This window comes from Erythranthe guttata, chromosome 4 (assembly GCF_056151865.1).
Source record: "Erythranthe guttata isolate IM_541 chromosome 4, IM_541, whole genome shotgun sequence".
Lineage (NCBI taxonomy): Eukaryota > Viridiplantae > Streptophyta > Magnoliopsida > Lamiales > Phrymaceae > Erythranthe > Erythranthe guttata.
Genome location: NC_142536.1, coordinates 12,859,093 through 12,880,285, shown reverse-complemented (window position 1 = coordinate 12,880,285; position 21,193 = coordinate 12,859,093). Strand labels below are relative to the sequence as shown.

Genomic DNA, 21,193 nt, shown 5'->3' with positions numbered 1-21,193 from the left:
AGACAAATAAGAAAAACTTGCACAAAAATAATTTATTAAATTAAAATAAAATATTGCGGGTTACAAACTCTAATTTAATCCTCTGATTCTTCTCTCAAGAACAATATGCGTTTGACTTTGAATTTCGGAGTCGGGTCGTTGACTTGATTTGGATTTGAATAACGTCTTCCGAGGGTCTTGCGACTTGAATCTCGGATCGAACGCTGAATTTTGACGGGTTTTGACTTGAAGATCTTGGAGTTCTGGATGGATTTGGCATTTTGACAGGTTTTGACTTGAAAATCTTGGAGTTCTTGATGGATTTGGCCTTTCAATCTTTCTTCGATCTTGATTTGTTGAAGAACGCCCTCGATTTGATGAATAACGCCTTGAATTTGATGAAGAACGACTTGAATATTGTAGAGAGAATTTACTCCTACGGTTTTTCTTCTTCTTCAGTTGTGTTTCGAATTGTGTAGGGAGGGTCCCTATTTATAGTGGTAGAATAAGAGTCCTACACAAAGTCTTCTTGATGATGTGGCGCGATTTGATTGGCCTTTATTAAATTGATATTTATCTCTTGTAACTTGAAAGAGAAGAAACAATCCTATTGGCCAATAATTAATTGATATTTTTCTCCATGACTTGTCTTGCAAGACAAGATATAATTGAATTTAGACACAATTTAATTGGCTAATTTAATTAACTAATTAATTAATTTTATGCGTCTACAAATGCCCCCTCGAGACTTGTTCACGGACAATGCGTCTTGGAATGAATGAGTCTCTATAATTGCTTAACTTCAATTGCAGCTTGATTTAGCAAAGCACATACATCTTTGAAATTATGACTGAACTTAGAGAAATTGTAAGTTGCCTCCGTACCCTATAAATGGATCAAGTCATAACGTAGTTCAAAATATATCATTTTGAGGGATGTCGTGCACAGTTTATACTCATGTGGACAAGGAGAAATATATGCAGTTTAAACTCATGCTGAAGGAGCTTTTGACTTGAATTTGTAGATAGCTTACGCTCGTATCAAGGAGTTTTGACTTGATTTGGATATGTAGATAGTTTATACTCTTATCAAAGAGCCTTGACTTGATTTTGATATGTAGATAGTTATGCTCGTATCAAGGAGCCTTGATTTGACTTGGATATGTAGATAGTTTATGCTCGTATCAAGGAGCCTAGACTTGATTTGGATATATAGATAGTTTATGCTCGTATCAAGGAGCTTTGATTTGATTTGAACTTGTAGACATTTTAAACTCGTGTCAAAGAGTACTTCATTCGATTTGGAGATGTAGACCTTTTAAACTTGTGTCAAGAAGTACTTCATTTGATTTGGACTTGTAGACCTTTTAAACTCATGTCAAGGAGTTCTTTACTTGATTTGGATTTGTAGACCTTTTAAACTCATGTCAATGAGTCTTTGATTTTATTTGACTTGTCATATTGCATATGATGTTGTTTCTTCAAAAGACCTTTTAAACTCATGATCTTCTTGTTATTCTTCAACATGTTCTTCTTTAAGCTGGTACGACTTTTGGAATGAAGGTTCTTCGACTTCATTTGCAGTTATGCTCAATTCCATATCATGTGCTCGAGTGGCTAACTCTTCAAAACTTTTAGGTTGAATTCCTTGAAGGATATATCGGAGTCCCCAATGCATTCCTTGGATGCACAGTTCAATAGCTGATGTCTCAGACAGTCGATCCTTGCAATTAAGACTCAAATTTCTCCAACGGTTGATGTAGTCGATCATAGGTTCCTTCTTCCATTGGCGGAAATTGGTGAGCTCAATCATGCCGACTGTTATTCGAGTGCTGTAAAAGCGGTTGAGAAATTCTTCATCTAAGTGCTTCCAACTATCAATGGAGTTTGCCCCTGAGTCAATGTACTAATCAAATGCGTTGTCTTTGAGTGATCGGACGAATTGCTTGACGAGGTGATCTCCGTACGTCCGGAATCATTGCAAGTCTCAACAAAGTGTGCCACATGTTGTTTGGGGTTGCCTTTGCCGTCAAATTGTTGAAACTTTGGAGGTATATATGCCATTGGCATCTTTAGATCATCAATCCTTTGCGTGTATGGCTTGACATAGGTTGATGGCGACTTCGAGCTTCCTTCCAACTTGTCTTTGATAGTTTCACTGATCAACGTCATCACTTCATCTACATGAATCAACCCTTCGGGAGAAACTTGAAGTTCTTGAGCTGGAGCCTTCTCGTTTTCAACTGGCTGTTGCTTTGTGGATGTCTCGACTTTGTCTTGAGCCTCTATCAAATTATCCACAGCTTGATTAGCATCGGCTTTGTCCATCTTGTTGATCAACTCGGCAATTTGAGAATCTCGTTGTTGAACATGCTTTGCGAGTCCCTCAAGGCCTTTGTTAAAATTGCAATTTGCTCTTCCATGGTTGTAGCGTTTGTAGTCATGACGGATGCCACCTATGAGTAGCTTGATGTTGAACGAGGTGTGGGCTCTGAAGTCTCTCGTTTTGAACCTTCTACGTCTACTCTTGTGTTGACAATAGGTGGCAAGCCTTTCGCAATGGTTTGGGGGCGTCGAGCTAGTCTCGGAGGATGCTTGCACCTTCTTAGCCATATTCCTTGTAACTACGTCCACACTTGATGAATCCGAAGTAGCGGTCTTCATTAACAACTTAGAGCAGTCACTGCAACACTTCGAGGAACTTCAAGAGAGAGAGAACAGATGAGAGGTAGAGATGTCCCACCGGGCGTGCCAAAATTTGTAGCAACAAATTCTTATATGCGATTTAGACAAACAAGAAAAACTTGCAAAAAAAATAATTTATTTAATTAAAATAAAATATTGCGGGTTACAAACTCTAGTTTAATCCTCTGATTCTTCTCTCAAGAACAATATGCGTTTGACTTTGAATTTCGGAGTCGGGTCGTTGACTTGATCTGGTTTGGATTTGAATAACGTCTTCCAAGGGTCTTGCGACTTGAATCTCGGATCGAACGCTGAATTTTGACGGGTTTTGACTTGAAGATCTTGGAGTTCTTGATGGATTTGGCACTTTGACGTGTTTTGACTTGAAGATCTTGGAGTTCTTGGTGGATTTGGTCCTTCAATCTTCCTTCGATCTTGATTTGTTGAAGAACGCCCTCGATTTGATGAAGAACACCTTGAATTTGATGAAGAACGACTTGAATATTGTAGAGAGAATTTTCTCCTACAAATTTTCTTCTTCTTGAGTTGTGTTTCGAATTGTGTAGGGAGGGTCCCTATTTATAGTGGTAGAATAAGAGTCCTACACAAAGTCTTCTTCATGACGTGGCGCGATTTGATTGGCCTTTATTAAATTGATATTTATCTCTTGTAACTTGAAATAGAAGAAACAATCCTATTGGCCAATAATTAATTGATATTTTTCTCCATGACTTGTCTTGCAAGACAAGATATAATTGAATTTAGACACAATTTGATTGGCTAATTTAATTAACCAATTATTTAATTGTATGCGTCTACAAGGGGTTCTAATCCTACATGAACGTTAATCATATAGAAACAACCCACATGGTTGATCGTATTTAGGGTGAATTGATTAAGAGGAATCCTTAGCCTATGGGACATGTCTATGCACAAGGAATTCAAGGGAATCAAAGACCCATTTTTACCTGGTGGTAGTAAATCATCAGCGTCCGGGATAATCATCCCAAACCCGTCATCAAATAAAACCTTTCTCCGAATTTTGGCAATCTCATCCGGACTAATATGCAACAACGAGATACTTGGGTCGCCTCCGCCGCAGTAGAATCTTTGAGGACTAACGCATAATCATCGCCAAGCAGCAAAGGGGAAAACTGAACCATAATTATTGAAGTCGCCGCGATATAAAATTGTCCGGAGAAAGAAGCCCCCAAGAAGGAGAATAGGGACGCAAATGATCAATATCAGTGTTGACTACCGGAGAATTAACAGAAAGACTCACATGTGGGAAAGATAACGAAGGAGACGCCATTTTTTACCAAACGAAGAAAATGGAAAGCAAAACAGGAAACACAAAAAAAAAAAAAAACCAAATTAGGTCTAGAAAAATAACTTGTACGCACGAGAAGCGCTGATTTTTCCTAATAAGGTAAAATAGAGAAATCTCCAGAGAAACAACAAGTTTTGCAGAAGAAGTGTAACAAGAATAAAGACAATTGATTCGAGCTATTTATACTAAGGCCATCCCAACGTGCTTGGATTTCCAATCCTACGATCATGAAACACTAAAGGCCACGACTGGGAAGGACAGGAAATAGTAAAGAACAATGTCATTATCACATCGGGTGTCAGACTTCATTAAATGCTACACATGCGTTTACGCGTTTAAAAAAATCACCCACTTGGCCTACTTTAGGTTTGTACTTCACGCGCCCGCTAGTATTGCATTAGCCGCCCAACCTCGACTTGCACTCCGTGCCAACCCAACGAATTGGGGAGTAGGGCGTGTTTGAAATTTTTTGAGCACGAGAGTTCGCTCGACCAGCACTCTGCACCAACCCAACGAACTGAGGGAGTAGTGCTTATTTAGAAGAAAACACAAATCAGCAAAGGAGTTCGCTTGACCAGCACTCCTGTGAAACCAACAAACTTGGAAAGTAGTACGTGTTTATAAAAAAATTAGCACATGAGTTCGCTCGACCAGAATTTCGTGCCAACCCAGCTAACTAGGGGAGTAGTATATAGTGCCCTCCCAGCGGAAAGTATGAGGCCATAAGAAGAAATAATTTTTTTTTTTCAAATAAAAATATGCACAAATTCAATTTGAACAAGATATTACGAATCTATTAAACGAACTGGAGGAGTGGTTGCGACAGACTCAATTACCTTAAAAGCCCAAATATCACAATCTCACACAAAGCCCAAAGGCAAACCAAGCCCATCCACAACTTACCCACTAACACTCCATGAAGCATGTCAGTAACCCCACATAGGGTAGGCATGGACGGCGGATATAACTACATTCGAGCCAATGTCAGAAATAAAGGCGGAAAGCCTGCAACACGACATGGACCTGCGAGATGCCCATTTACGACATAATCAGGAGCGACAACACATGCACGCTCTCTCCATTGAACTAACCCAAATCGCATAAGATAGCTCGACCTAAGCAGACAAGCACAACTCGTAATAGTCGCACCATTCCCACGTGTATCTGACGAAAGACAGAACGGGGGGGGGGCACCACCCCATCCCTACGACATGTATAAATACAGCCTTAAAGCACAAGGAAAGTACGACTTTCTCTCCTGGATATTCCTAACACACACATTCTTATTATATTTATCTAAATACATATATAGTTTTTGGCTACGATTTCGACTAAACTTGACCGTGGAAGTGCTAACACCGAAAAATCATACCCTGCACTCCTTTTTGCAAGTATCTCCGAGCGCTTGAGTTCTTATTTGACATTTTCTCAGTTCAGACACAATTCACAACTTCAATTAGTGATTAAGCCATTCAACCTACATCATCAGCATTTAAATATTTTTTTATTATTGAAGTATAACACTGATTCGATCCTAGCTCTCTCAATATATATCCTAATTTTATAATGTTCCAAGAATCAAATTGATACATTCTATGACATTGAAATCTGGCAACAATCCCGTTTTTCGATGTCAGTTTTTTTCTATTTCTAGGTTTTAATGCGTTTTATTTGTTTGACCAATAATGTTGCAACACGAGAAATTTTCATCATTAATTAATTGAAATATAAACAAATTAACATTATATTGTTTTTTAATTATGAATCAAAATGCTAGAAAGCCTCGTTTAGAGAAAAAAAGAAACATATATAAATGTTGGGAAAGTAGTTATGTATGTATTATGTATATATATATGAACATTCCCATCAGGTGCACAGAAGAGAAGAGAGAAACAATAGAAAAAAAATTCGGGCCGTACAACCCAATTAAGAACCTAGTACAAAACTTTCCTCAGAAATAACGTGGCCCATAAAAACTAGACAGCAACCACGCTAGTACTACAGGACTACACAACCCATCTCTAACCAATCACAGCTTGACAACCATTTCCACGAAACCACCCCTGGTTTCCCAATACCGCTCATGTCCACATCTGAAACTACTTATCACTACTGCTCCCCCTAATAACATATTCCAACGCTATCTCCCCCTCTCTCTCTCTCTCTCTCTCCTCTCTCACACACACAACACCAACAGTACGAGGAGAGAGAGAGATAGAGAGAGTCATTAATTCACAGAAAAAACCCCGCGTGTATATATATATATATATATATATATATATATATATTCACCCACCACACAAATATAAATGGACAAATAAATAAGAATTTACTATTATGGAGTGGGGAAAGAAAAATATGTGAGTGGTGTGGAGAGAGACAGATCATGTATATAGAAACGGTAAAAACGAGAGAGCAAGGTCCATCATATAATTAATCATAATACACTACTACACTTTTAGTAGGTGGAAACATACAAAGTCATCAACAAGATTCACACACACACACTTACACACACACATATTTCCTGTGTATAATTATCAGTGAAGGGTTTTTTTTCTTTTTTTTGTTTTTGGGGCAAAAAAAAAAAAGAAAGTAGAGAGAGAAAGAGGAGAGAGAGAGAGAGAGAAAATGGGGAGGGGAAGAGTGCAGCTGAAGAGAATAGAGAACAAGATAAACAGGCAGGTGACATTTTCAAAGAGGCGATCTGGTCTTCTTAAGAAAGCTCATGAGATTTCAGTTCTGTGCGATGCCGATGTTGGTTTGATTGTCTTTTCCACCAAAGGAAAGCTGTCTGAATATGCTTCTGATTCTAGGTACACTATCTTCTTTCTTCTGTTGGAATTATTTCAATAATTATGTGGGCTCACATATGTGACGTGAATGTGTATGGCTATCTTAAAGAAAGTCCAAATTAATTGTGATCTAATAAAGGTTATTGGGTTGGACTTATGGGTATTAAACTATAATTATGGGCCTAATGTGTAGAGACAATTAGGGCTTAGTTGTGATTTATTGATGGGGCTGAATCACAATTATAATATAACTGGACTCTACAGTTATAAAAAGGGTCGTGGTCCCCAAAGAAACGCAACCATTCCATCTCTTCTAAAATCCATCGTTAGAGAGAAAAATTAAGGAACTGCGGATTCTTTGGAAGACCTGTCCCAAATCCAGTGGAGATTCGAAGATTCGATTCCGTTATGTAAGGTACGCTTCCGTGTTTATGTTTCTGTATAATTCTCGTTGATTCAAGCATGTTGGTTCTTGGGAATTCGTATGTATATACGATAAATTTCTAACAAGTGGTATCAGAGCCACCATGTATTGAATCATCGGGGATTTAGGTGTTATATGAGATATGATTTTATGAATTTGATTATGTAAATTGTTATCAAAATTTGAATCCATAATTGTGTTATGTAATCCTGAATTAAGATCTAAAAATTTTGGTCAGACATTGAATCTGAAATTAGGGCTAGTATTGAATCTGAAATACGATTTAATTACTGGGTTGCATATCTGATTTTTCCTCTCTTTATGCGAATCGGAATCTGATATACAATTCAATTATTTGAAATTGTTCTATTGTTATTGATTGATTCCGTTTTGGATACATGATTTTTTTTTTTTTTTTTTAATGATTAAGTCAATTCTTATGAATTGAATTAAGATTAAAGAATTAAGGTTTACGATAAAAGTCTGAAATTCCAATTTGCAACGGTAAATGAATGGCGGCTGATTTGGTTTTCCGGCCGAGCCATCCTTCGGCACCACCGCTGCAATAATTTAAAATTAGTCCCCCCTATGGTTCCACCATCACCATACCAACACCACCACAACAAATTTTAGTTCAGCCAGGAGAAGACGGCGGCCATTCGGCTGTGATTCACGGTCGCAAGATTCTCCGCGGCGACGACCATGACTCACACCACCATCTTCTTCCCGTTTCCGGCGGCCAATATAGCGAACACAAGCCATTGTCCTTGGCGATTCTTGGCGCCGGGGATTCGCTAATAAGGGATCTTTAGTGGCCGACCGAGAGAGAGTGTGAGTTGTGTGTTTTCGGCGGTGGTGTTGCTTAGGTTGCAAAGTCATGGTGGTGGCGGCGGGTCTGAAGAAAGAAAATTGGGAAATTACAATTTAACCCCAGATTTAGGGTTTCTGTAATTCAAATTTGGTCCCCTAATTTAAGTTTGAGATATTTAGCAATATTTCAATTTGGCCCATATTTTGGTTATTCCTGATTTTCAGCCGGGGTCAATTTGAAATAATGAAAGATCTGTATTACAGACCTCAAGCTTTCGAAAACTGCATTTCAGTCCCAACTTTTAAAGTTTCTCCCAAAAGCAGTCATATATTTTTCGAAAATATATTATAAATCTAAAATTAAGTATTTCTGAATCTCAGGTCCGTTTTCTTCCAAAGACTTTTCTCTCAAAATTTCAATTCAGTCCTTTAAGTTGAAAGATTTTCTGGTTTTGGGGCAAGGGCATTTTTTAAGGAATAAAAAAAAAAGTTAATTTGAGGTTTTGGGGCCGTTTAAAATATTTCAATTATTTTGAGGGACTGAACTAATATGTGAATTCTGTTAAATTCACTTAAGGTTTTGTTTGGTCAATAAAGTGAAATTCATTTGGAATTTCAAATTCGGTTTTCTAAGGCTTAATTAGGGAATTTTCAGATTTTAAAGTTCATGCCATATTAGGCTTAAATGTTTTAATTAATGGGTCGAATTAAGGATATGAATTAGTTTATTAATTCAATAAGTTTCTGACCAATTATAATTTAAACATTAACGAATCAACATATGAATAATGGTTATTATTAACCGAATAAGGCTGGACTCATTTGGTATTTGACTCGAGACTCTGATTTTAAGGCTAAATCGAGTTATTAATTTGGTTCAAATCCATATAAGGTTAGATTTATTGGTTATTTTGCCCTCTAAATCTAAATAAGGTTGAATTGTGAGCCCCACGTAATCTTTAGCTCAAATTCAAAATAAAGATGGATTTGATGTTTTCAAATTCATACTCATTTTTATGAATAACCATAATACTGAGTTTGATTCGAAAACAATACAGTGAGGCAACCTTAGTGTTGGATACAGCCTGTTAGCGCTCAGGTGATGTCATTAGAACCTTAGCGTTCAACAACGACTTTAAATTTTTGAATAAATTTTTGGGTACATCTAATGACTTGTTATTAAGTTTGTCTGACTTTTAAGATAACTGATTGAAGCATGAAGCCACCAAAGTGACCTCTCTGTGTCGATTAGCTTATTGAGAATGTTAAGATGTAATGTGTATGTAAATTCATGCGAATATTTAACTATACCCAAAGGTAGGTTGATATTTGGCCGAATCACATACGCAACTGTGGTAATAAGTGCGTGACAATTGTTAAGTTTCCATGTGAGTAGTAAGTGACATCCAAAGATGGGCTCATTATTTGACATGATTTATTGTCAGCACTTGATTACTACAACAAGAGTGCCACTTACAGTTAATATTATTGTCCAAAGACTTGATATTAATGTTGTGCTAGGCATCTTGAGATGTATTCAATAATTATTTAAAATTTAAAAGTCACCTTTGGATTATATCGTGAGCATATTGATTTTATTTACATTATCTATTTAGTTTATGTCTCTACTTATACATTATTTGCCTATATATTTGTTGTTATTTTGTGCTCCGTTGCACAAGTTATACTCCTTATTTTATGGTGCACAAATCTTGACTTATATTTAGGATAGAGAGATAGAAAAACTTAGAGTATATCATCGTCCTAATTATAAAATATAAGATCATAAGGTGCATCAATGTTAAATATTTTCTTTTGGGCATAAGGTTTGATTAGGGGCTACGTACTAGAAGGTTCCTTAAAGATGGTAAGGATACGTTTTATTTTAAAACGATAAAGTTGCAACAAATTAGATTTTGATATCTATTGTTTAAATAAGGTATAAATAAAAGGAACATAAGTAAGCACATTAAGTAATAGTCTAATCTGATTTTCAGTTATAGCACTTCAGTTAGTGTGGTTTCGCTGACTTGAAAGTGGATATGGTTTAATTTATTTTTTCTCCGTGAATGGTCAATTTAAGGTTTGTTGTAAAATGTAAAGAATAAAACTTTGACCGTAAACAAGAAGAATAAATAATTAAGAGAGAAAAGACTAAGTGCTAATTGACTAGTACACCTTAAGATGAGTATTATAATTGCAGTTGACATCTTAGGTATGTTGAATAACGTAATTATGCTTGTTTCTCACTTTAATTTGTTCCAAGACTTTGTACCTAGACACATTTAGTGAATAGATCCTAGGTTACACTATTCACGTAAGTGTGTATATAAAGGGTTATTTACATAACCAATATTTAATTGATGTTGAAAGATACATCTATAAAGGTTATGTAAGATATTTGGGATTGAGGCTATAAGGACTCTTAGGTTTTCCTTTGAATTTGAAATAGACATTTGGTACCATCATTAGATGGATTTAGATTTTCTCTTGAACAAATTCGGTTAGCTTGTTCATTTGAAAACATTAAGCTTGGCCTATTTCATAATTCAAAATTTAACCTATAATTTAAGTAAAAGTCTCTTACGGTAAAATCTTGCATAAGCAATTTAAATGGTACAAAATTTAAGAATAGAACATTCAAGGACATTCAAAGAAGTATGATAAGTCATTCTTCTTCACTAAGGTATATTTAGGAGAAACATAAGTGCTGCAAAATATTATGTTTTAAAAGGGGAAATTTAAAATCTTTTAAGGATGTTGAGTTTGAGGGGAGAAATTTAGATTATAGACATTGTCTTTAAAGAGGAATCAATTTGATTCCTAATACTGCTTTTGACAATGTACATGTCTTTATACTTGTCATTGTTTGAAAAGTAGATTTGGAGATTTGATAAGACAATGTTGAACAATTCCCCAATCAAGTCTTGATAATTGTTACTTAAAGAGCAAACTCAACAACCTTAAAATAATAAAGCATTAAAATTAAAGATGAGTTGAAATTTAAAATGACAAGACATTAGGATCTTATCAAATTGCCATAAGGTGTGAATTTGGTTCCAAATAATTGAGACCAAATGTAATTCAAATGGGCAATATTGAAAGATATATGGTACGTTTCATTAAATATTTCACTCATATCGACTCTATTAAGAGATTTATGGACACAAGGAATATGTTTCTCAAATGGTAATATTTTTGAAACAATAAAGTGCAACCATAAAATCTTAAGGATTTGAAGGATATTGATTGCAAACTAAAGTAGTCCATTAATGAAATTAAAATTCCCGTTAATGATTTTACAATCCTAAGCTAATTATCTCATATGTACTTTGAGATAAATAAAGTTAATGATTGTACATACCCAAGGATCAGTGGGAGGTAATCTCACAACAAAGGAGACTTGTTTAGTCTCAATTCAATGCCCAATAAATATTTTTAAAGTAAAAGAATGTACGCATTCGGTTAAGGCGTGCCTAAAGTTAGGCAGATATTTAAAAAAAAAACTCTATAAAGTGGATCATTTAGCAAAGCAGCCAAATGTGTTATACAGTAATTATAGGGAATGTAAGTTATATACATATGCTCATTTATCAAAATCAGATATTTTGGGAGATCGTGAGGTTTATTTCTAATTAAGAGTTTTATGATGTGTATAAAGTATAGATCCATTTTGGTTAATGTAGACCTAAGCGATTGAGCTATTTCGACATAAGTGTTAAGCAAACACGTTAAGCTCTTTTCACGATGGTTAAGAATTTATGGTAATTTTTGGCATCTTTTTTTTGGAATATAGCTATAAATTTTTGTCACCAGGCTGCACATTTTGTTTTGTATTAAAGTTATAAGGTGACAATATTTAACAGCTATACTTTCGAACAACAACAAGAGCTTGTGAAAGTTCTTTGTTATTAAAGGTACAAAGTGAACAATACATAGAGCATATTAAGATAAACTCCACAATTGCGGATCCGCTTACTAAAGGATTAACACATAAGGTATTCATGAGCATTGCTCATGTAGGTGTTATATCATTTAAGGATATTTTGGTTCAGTGGGAGTTTGTATGTATGTGTACATATAAATACATTTTGGTAGCTCTATGATATGTTTGGACACAATTTTGTGTATTTGGTTTTCTGCAGAAATAAAGTATTTGGCTACACTTTGTACAATTATGTAAAGATTTGGTCTCAATAAAGTTTAGAGTAGGACCAGTTGGAAATAGGCATGTTAAGATCACATTATATGTAATTTCCATGCTACACACCATGATTTGATCTATGTCGTTTGGCTATATTGGTATACGTGATTACTGTTGGGTTTAGACACGCTCAATGTGACGAAAGCCCCTTTAGTCCTATATTAGTATGGTCAATGGACGAGATTGTAAGGAATACTTTTTTATATGATAGCAATTTTGAGCTCATAAGGTGTACACATTTATAAGGTATATAGCATATGTGGCCCAAGTGGGAGATTGTTGGAATTATTTCAATAATTATGTGGGCTCACATATGTGACGTGAATGTGTATGGCTATCTTAAAGAAAGTCCAAATTAATTGTGATCTAATAAAGGTTATTGGGTTGGACTTATGGGTATTAAACTATAATTATGGGCCTAATGTGTAGAGACAATTAGGGCTTAGTTGTGATTTATTGATGGGGCTGAATCACAATTATAATATAACTGGACTCTACAGTTATAAAAAGGGTCGTGGTCCCCAAAGAAACGCAACCATTCCATCTCTTCTAAAATCCATCGTTAGAGAGAAAAATTAAGGAACTGCGGATTCTTTGGAAGACCTGTCCCAAATCCAGTGGAGATTCGAAGATTCGATTCCGTTATGTAAGGTACGCTTCCGTGTTTATGTTTCTGTATAATTCTCGTTGATTCAAGCATGTTGGTTCTTGGGAATTCGTATGTATATACGATAAATTTCTAACATCTTCTTCTTGCACTCACTCTCTGTGTGTTTTCTTCCATTAATTTATTGTGTTTCTTTATTCATGCTAGTATCTCTTTTTTTTTTTTTTTTTTTTTTTAATAAATTAATATATTTGCTATTTTGAATTCAAGTAGTGTTTCAAATTGTATTTTTTTATATATATATTTATTAATTTTGTTGACATACAACTGTTTCCTTTAAAAAAAAAAAAAAAAAATTTGGTACATAGGATAATCGGACACTGTACATTCGATCCCTTTCGGTTTCCTCTTATTACATGCAATATAATGTTTTTTTTCTTCTTCTGGTATGTGTTTTCTCTTTTTGCTTACTAACCATTTTCACGTATATTTTATATATATATATATATATATATATATATATATATATATATATATATATATATATATATATATATATATATATTTATTATATCTTTTCATTTGTATTTCCAAAGCAGTTTTCATATAAATTTTCATGCAAATTAAATCCTTAATTAATTTCTGTTTACTTATACCTGTACAGCTTTTTCTTAACATGATTATATATGCGAGTAATTAATAATTTATTCCTATTTCATTATATATATATATTCTTTTTTTTTTTTTGATAATTATTATATATATATATATTCAGTTTTACTTTTGAAATTGATTAATATACACATGCACTATATTTGTGCATTAAATTATATATTTACGGTTGTCAGCTTTACCTGTTCAAGATGTACCTAAAGTACTTTCTTTTTTTACTTGTTTGCTTTACTCTAAATAGTTTCTTTGTGAAACATATTTAATTTTTTGTATTTCAAATACTAATATCAAATTGTTTTCCATTAAATATAAAGAGTATTAATTCAACTTCACATATGTATACTTAATTTCTCCTCGAACTAAAATAGACTTGTTTTGTATGTTTATTGTTATTATTTGGTAATAAACCCTTAATTTTAACTATATAATTTGACGATTATGATAATAAAATTGCTCAAATTATATTTTTTTTTCTTGAACAATGATCGATTGAAATCCCATTAACGATTTTGGTTAAGTTAAGTAGGAGATCTGTTATTTCGATATTTTACTTTTAATAAAAAATTCGTATAATGTATATTTATTTATTTTAAAAAAAATTATATCAACTTTTGACAAGAAGTAGGTTTTGGTTTTTTACCCACTCGAGGATAAAAGTACTTTCTCTTCCAAAATTTTATCAACAATCTAAAATTTGGTGAACTTAACCTAGTTACTTATATATTAAAACTTATAACCAAGATTATTATAATAAATTATTTTGATTTCCATTATTAACGTTTGTAAATATTAACAAAATCATTTTTAGCAGTACTCTTCGAAAAAACATAAAATAAAATTCTTTATCTTATAAAATAAAATGGTATTTTTTCTCCTACACAAATTATCGAGCTGGTTACGTAACATAATAATCAGATCCCCTAAATTTTTTTTTTCACTTAGCAAGTTTTTCTTCTTACTTGCTAACATTTTCAATTATTGTTTTGATACCTAAAACATGATATTATTGACAATGGTGTTTAATTAATTAATAAACTGCGTTAATTAACCCTCTTTTTCTTGTTTACAGCATGGAAAGGATCCTCGAACGATACGATCGATATTCATATGCTGAAAAGAAGATGAAAGAGCCAGATCTCGATTCCCCGGTAAACACAAATTTCTTAAGTAACACACTTTTTGTGAATCGAAACAACATAAATACGACTAGCATTGTACTAAAATTGGAATTCTAAGTAAAATTCATTGGAGGGGTACTATAAATTTAAATTTTTAATAAAATAATATCATATCTTGTTAATTTAAATAACAAGTTACTAAAAGTATTATATTTCTCGATTTATACAATTAACAATATGTCCTAACATGAATAAAATATCTTACATCATTGTTTGCGTTAAGTTTAATTAATATAATTAGAGGATACATGACATTTTCATGGTTACTTGGGTTTTGAAAAAAAGAAGAAAAATAATTAAGTCTTGCCAAATATATATAGTCGTTCGTAAATCTCAGTAAAATCGTAGCTTTCCAAAATGAATTTACTTTCAGATTTGAAGGAATATATGAATTTGCTTGAACTACGATTTTTCAATTTAACAAAGGAATAGGGTATGTAGTAACTTCAAGTTTTACAATATTAATCGGGATTTTATCTACTAAATTGGATTTCTTCAATAGTTTGAATTAAATTATTTTTGCAAAATAAGAATATATACTGAACACGTAGAATTTTCCTTTTTTTTTTTTTTTTTTTTTGATATTCTTTTTTTGTAACAGGCAAGTTGGAGTTTAGAACATGCAAAGCTAAAGGCAAGAATGGAGGTTTTGCAGAGAAATCAGAAGTGGGGAATAGTTTTTCTCTTATATATATATATATATATATATATATATATATATATATATATATATATATATATATATATATATATATATATATGTATGTTCATTTTATTTTAAAGTTGGTGGATTGATTTGTTGATATTTGCAGGCATTATATGGGAGATGAGCTTGATAATCTTAGCATGAAGGAGCTGCAGAATTTAGAACATCAACTTGATGGTTCTCTTAAGCACATTCGTACGCGCAAGGTATATATATATATATATATTAAAGTTTAAAGTAAATGATGAAGCTAATTCACTATGTATTTTAAAATTTAAATACTAAAAAACTTCATAAAGAAAATAATTTTAGATTGTGTTCGTCTATTCGAACACTAAAGAAATGAAAAAAAAAAGAGGACCATTCAATGCAAGTTCTGTAGATAGAGGATTCGATATGCAAGTTTCATTTAACACTAAAGAAATTATAAATATTTACTGTTGTAAAATATGTGTTTTTATAATTAATTTAAATATTTATGTATCCAATTGTTTATATACCCTTGAATAATAGTGAAATAATTCAGCAGTAATATATTTTTCATTTTCCATGTTAGCATGCATCTAGGGTTAGCAATCCTTTTTATCACAAATATGTTATAACTCATACATCTGTTGCATGGGGAAAATATTAATTAAAGATGGACTTTTTCTTGTAGTTCTAATTTTGTTGGAAGCATGGTAAATTTTTTAATATATATATATATATATATATATATATATATATATATAATACATATATTTAATTATTACTTATGAGTAATTAAGTAACTAAATCATGAGTTACTTACTTGCAGAATCAACTAATGAATGAATCCATCACGGAGCTTCAGAAAAAGGTACGAAAAATTTAGCCTCTACTGTTTGTTAATTGTCCTTGAATTGGTTTACGGTAAGGGATTTTATATTTTATTGTCTTTTCGAAATTTCCTTATTTTACTTTCACAGTCACACAATTAACTATGTAGCACGGACACGGAAATGGTGATACGGGAAAACGGAAAGACATGTAAATATTAAAAGTATAGGATACATTTATAAATTTGCTATATAAACATATATATAAGTTTTTATTTATACATAAATTATTTTTATATAATTTCATACAAACATATTCAAAATAATTTTACTATCAACTATCAATTTGCAATTGATCGTTAACATTATGTACATAATTAGGGAAGCAACAAAAATATTTGAAAAATTATTATTCAAACATGCATCTAACTTTTAGAAAATGGAAAACGACCCATAAGGTGTCCGAAAAGTGTCCTCGAGTGCCGGACACAAAACGCGTCCGAAACACAGAAACGTCAAGCAGTTGAAGTTTCCGTTCTACGTATACACTATATATACTAATTCTATTCCATAAATGATATCATATATTTTGTGAGGTCATATATTATATTTTTGGGTGAGCAAAATACATGATATTTATATTTAATAAATATTTTAAAAAATATAATAATTTCTTGAGAATGATATTTTTTAATAAATAACTTTCAGGGACCAGCTTGTTAATATTGTGTGTTTTACTGAGAAGAAGTTTTTTGAAGAAGATGAATTTAAGAAATAACAAGGGTGTCTATATATTTAACCTAAAATTGAGGAATATTTTATATATAATACAAAATTTAGGAATTTTGAGAAGATGATTCAGGGTTTTGAAGGGGAAAAATTGTAAAAAAATAGAACTGTAAAAATAAAATAAAAAAGGATTTAGTGCAAAGAAATCTAAAAAAGAATGAGAGTTTAACACACTAAAATAAGTAACGATAACATAGGTGAGATTCGGGGTGCAAGTTGGAAAAAAAAAACCAATTTCTGCCGGTTCCGATCCGAAAAGTTCCGATTTTATAACAATTTTTTTTATTCCGATTTTGAAATTCTGATTTCTGAATGTTTCCAATTTTCTTAGATTGTAATTGGAATTATATGAAAAAAAATTGGAACTTCCAATTTCCGATCCAATTTAGTTTCCGAAAAATACACCTATAAATAATATAAATTATTACTTATTTTACATAATTCAAAATAAACTAAGCAGTATAATATTTATACTTTATGGGCCATGTCAAAAACTTTTATATGCTATTTGTCACCTAAAAAAAACCCTAGTTTCTTATACTATTGTTATTTATTATGCAAAGAGTTATAGTTTCAGCGACAAGCAATGTTTTCAGAACCGAATCGGCTATAGAATCGGATGACCATTTGAGTCATAGGTTTATGGGGTTGAATCGGTTCAACAGGGTTCTTGATTTTTTTTAATATGCCATTATTTTATTAATTTTAATGTTTTAAAAATATTATTTTCCTTATATTTTTAATCTCTCACTTATTATTTTCACTTTTATCTACATCACCTCACTTTTTACGATATTTTATTGCTTATACCTATATTTTTCCATTTTTTATTCTTCAAATCCGGCAATCGGCCACCCCTATTCGATCACCCATGATCATATCTGACAATTCTTCGACCACTTATGACTAGATCCGGCCACCCACTACTATGTATGTGAATGTTTGTTCAAATCTAGTCACGAATAACCAACTCAGCGGTGGTTCGAGACGTTTTGGTCGAAAACCGGGTTCCTTGACTGACTCGTCGGTTCTCAGGTTTTACCCGGTCAACCGGATTTTGGTCATTTGACCCCGGTTTTTAATTTTTCCGGTTTTAGATGTCAGACCTTGCCGCTTTATTGCCGGGTCACGGTCGAACCGGTCTGACCGGCCGGTTCGGTCCGGTTCTAACATCATTGGCCACAAGTCAAAAGTCACAATTGGTAGTTTCAGAAAATTTTCGCTACGTTTTGAAATTTTAAAAATTATGTGATTTTCGATTTTTTTTTCCCCGAAATTCCGAAATTTCTTAGCCTTTTGGAATTGAAATGAATTTTTAGATTCCAAAATTTTGGAATTGAAATTGGAATTTGAATTAGAATTGATTTAGTACTTTCAATTTTTTCCAAAAAGGCTAATTCCGATCGGTTCCATATGACATTCACCGCTAGGTGATATTATATGATATATAACCTATATATTATACGGACACTAATGATTTTATTTTATTTATTTACTTACATATAACATGAACTGAAATCTGAACCAGAAAATGGAAAAAACATATTTGAGGAAATAACTAATTAAAATATGCATGTTGCAGGATAAGTCACTGAGGGAGCAAAACAACGTGCTTGCAAAGAAGGTGCAGATATATTAATTCTCAGTACTATTTATCAATCTTGCAATTTATAATTTGCTTTTAATGATTGTATACTTGTTTGGACTACTAATGCATGATTATATAATACAGATCAAAGAGAAGGAAAATGAATTGGCTGCTTGGGACGAACCGCAGAACAACGAATTGAACTCTTCTTGTTTCAATCTCGCACAACTAAACCACGATTTGAACGTCACTTGTTTCGATCAACCTCAGAATTTGAGCTCCTCCAATATCAGGTAATTAATACAAAAAAAAATAAAAACAAAAAAAAAATATTCTTATAAGTATTGGTTTCTTGATTTATTACATATATATTGAAATGTGAGACAATGATATAAGTATCTACTATATATCCTGCTTTGAGATACATACTGTGTGTTGACTGTTGGAGCTGTAATAAGTCTCACTCATATATGTAAATGCGCATCTATATATACGTATATAACGCAGTGAATTATACCAGCTAGCTCCGTGCCAGAATAATGGAGAAGCCGATGCATCGAATAATGCACGTTCCTCGAACTTGGGAATACCCTCATGGATGTTACACCAAATAGATGGATAGAATTACTTATTTGTGTATTTGTTAATAATAATAATATGTTATCTACGTGTACTTTTACCATTATTCGATCAGTTATGTATGTTACGTTTGTGTGCGTTTAGCAATCTTCAACTGTACAAATTCATATATTATGTAAACACTACTTCAAATATTATGATATACGCTTGGCGAATAATTGTGTACACCGTGTAAACCTAGATTTATTAGTCAATCTTTAATTTGCAGACCAATGTTATAATGTACATTTTCTAACCAATCTGTTAGCTAGCTACAACATGGAATCAAGTTAGTTATCTATCCGATCTGTTGTAAACCGTTAACCATAGTTAGGTTAAGTTGACCCTAGTTATACTTTGAGCTAATGCATGCGTACTACTATTTATACTTCCTCTATTCAAGGTGTAAACAATTCATATTAATTTCTTCTTCTCTTCTCTCTCATAACATAATATGGTATCAGTTTTATAATTTCCGCAATGAATGGTTCTCAGACATTTCATCCATCGAGGTTTTTCACAAGATTCTTTGTGTTTTTTCATCAAGATTTCATCTTGATTGCTTTTTATCATCAAGATTCATCTTATTTTCTTCGTCCAATTTTCTTCTTCATTATGAGCTTACTAATTTGCGTCCTCGATGTTCTTGTTTAGGCTGTCGTTGTGGTGGTATTAGAAATTTTGAATGATCACTATAATTCTGAATATGTCATGAGTTTCTTGACGGGCTTGAGCGATTCTTTCCGATCAATCGTATTCTTTCACTAATGCTTGCAGAATGGAAAAAAATCCATAAGCATTAACAATATTGTTTCTAAATTATTTACGACATAATAATTTAATATTTATTGGAACATATGGTTGTAGTATAAGCTGTTTAATTAGTAATTTATGTATACCATTTATAAGTCTCTTGTTAAGTAAACATGTTTTTGTTATTACGTTTTTATTAGTTTTATTTTTCCATAAGCGCTTTTAGGTAGTTATTGTAACAGCTATTTAAAGCTGATTTCTGACATTTGTAATCAATTAATTTTCTTTTCTCAAATTCATTCTTCTTCTTCTCTGTGATTATGTTCCCCTTTTATTTTTCTTTTGATATGAACCCTAGATTAGGGTTCTAACATGGTATCAGTTTTTCATTGATTCGATCGTAGTTTTTCATTCATTCGATCGCTTATCTTCTCGTTTCCGCACGATTATATTATGTTATCTAGATCATCTTTTTCGGCTTGTATTTCATGGCGCCGCCAGCTCGTTCTCCGTTGGATGATGTTTCGCATCCGATGTTTCTTCATCCGACTGATGGTCCAAATTTGATTCTGGTTCGCAGCTTTTAACTGAAGACAATTATGCTTCGTGGTCGCGAGCTATGACGATTTCATTAACGGTGAAAAACAAAATTGGATTTATCGATGGCACGATTTCCGAGCCTGCTGCTGATGAGTTGGTTATGCGAAATGCTTGGATTCGAAATAACAATATCGTCATGTCTTGGATTATTAATTCTGTTTCGAAGGATATTCAAGGAAGTAGTATGTATTCCAATTCGTCGAAAGAAATTTGGGATGATTTGAAAACTCGGTTCTCGCAGACAAATGGTCCTCGCATCTTTCAATTGCGTCGTGATCTGGCCAATCTTACCCAAGGCAGTCAATCTGTGAATGTATATTTCACTAAAGTCAAGGCTATTTGGGATGAATTGGCGAATTATCGGCCATGTTGTTCTTGTGGCAAGTGTGACTGTGGTGGTTTTGAAAAATTACAGGCTCATTATAATCAAGAGTATGTCATGAGTTTCCTTATGGGTTTGAATGAAAGTCTAGCTTCTACTAGAGGTCAAATCTTGCTCATGGATCCGCTTCCTCCCATATCTAAGGTGTTTGCGTTTATTTCTCAAGAAGAACGTCAAAGATCAGTTGTTTCTTCACATGTAGAGTCTTCTGGTTCTGTATTTTCTGTAACGAATGAGGCAATCAAGCGGTCTGTTAATAATCAGTTCTATAATCCTG

General features: G+C 32.9%; 1 protein-coding gene across 2 annotated transcripts; it reads left to right on the top strand.

Moving 5' to 3' along the window:
* The first annotated feature begins 6,153 nt into the window (after positions 1 to 6,153).
* LOC105973344 (agamous-like MADS-box protein AGL8 homolog) lies at positions 6,154 to 19,357 on the top strand. 2 transcript variants are annotated; one of them, XM_088816883.1, is made up of 8 exons: positions 6,154 to 6,809; positions 14,575 to 14,653; positions 15,285 to 15,349; positions 15,496 to 15,595; positions 16,186 to 16,227; positions 18,558 to 18,599; positions 18,708 to 18,856; positions 19,071 to 19,357. In XM_088816883.1, the coding sequence occupies exons 1-8, from the start codon at positions 6,625 to 6,627 to the stop codon at positions 19,183 to 19,185; spliced, it is 777 nt and encodes a 258-aa protein (XP_088673009.1). In that variant the 5' UTR covers positions 6,154 to 6,624; the 3' UTR covers positions 19,186 to 19,357. The 2 variants fall into 2 exon arrangements, with proteins under 2 accessions (XP_088673009.1, XP_088673010.1); XM_088816884.1 differs by having other exon boundaries at positions 6,328 to 6,809; positions 19,084 to 19,357.
* Positions 19,358 to 21,193: the final 1,836 nt, after the last annotated feature.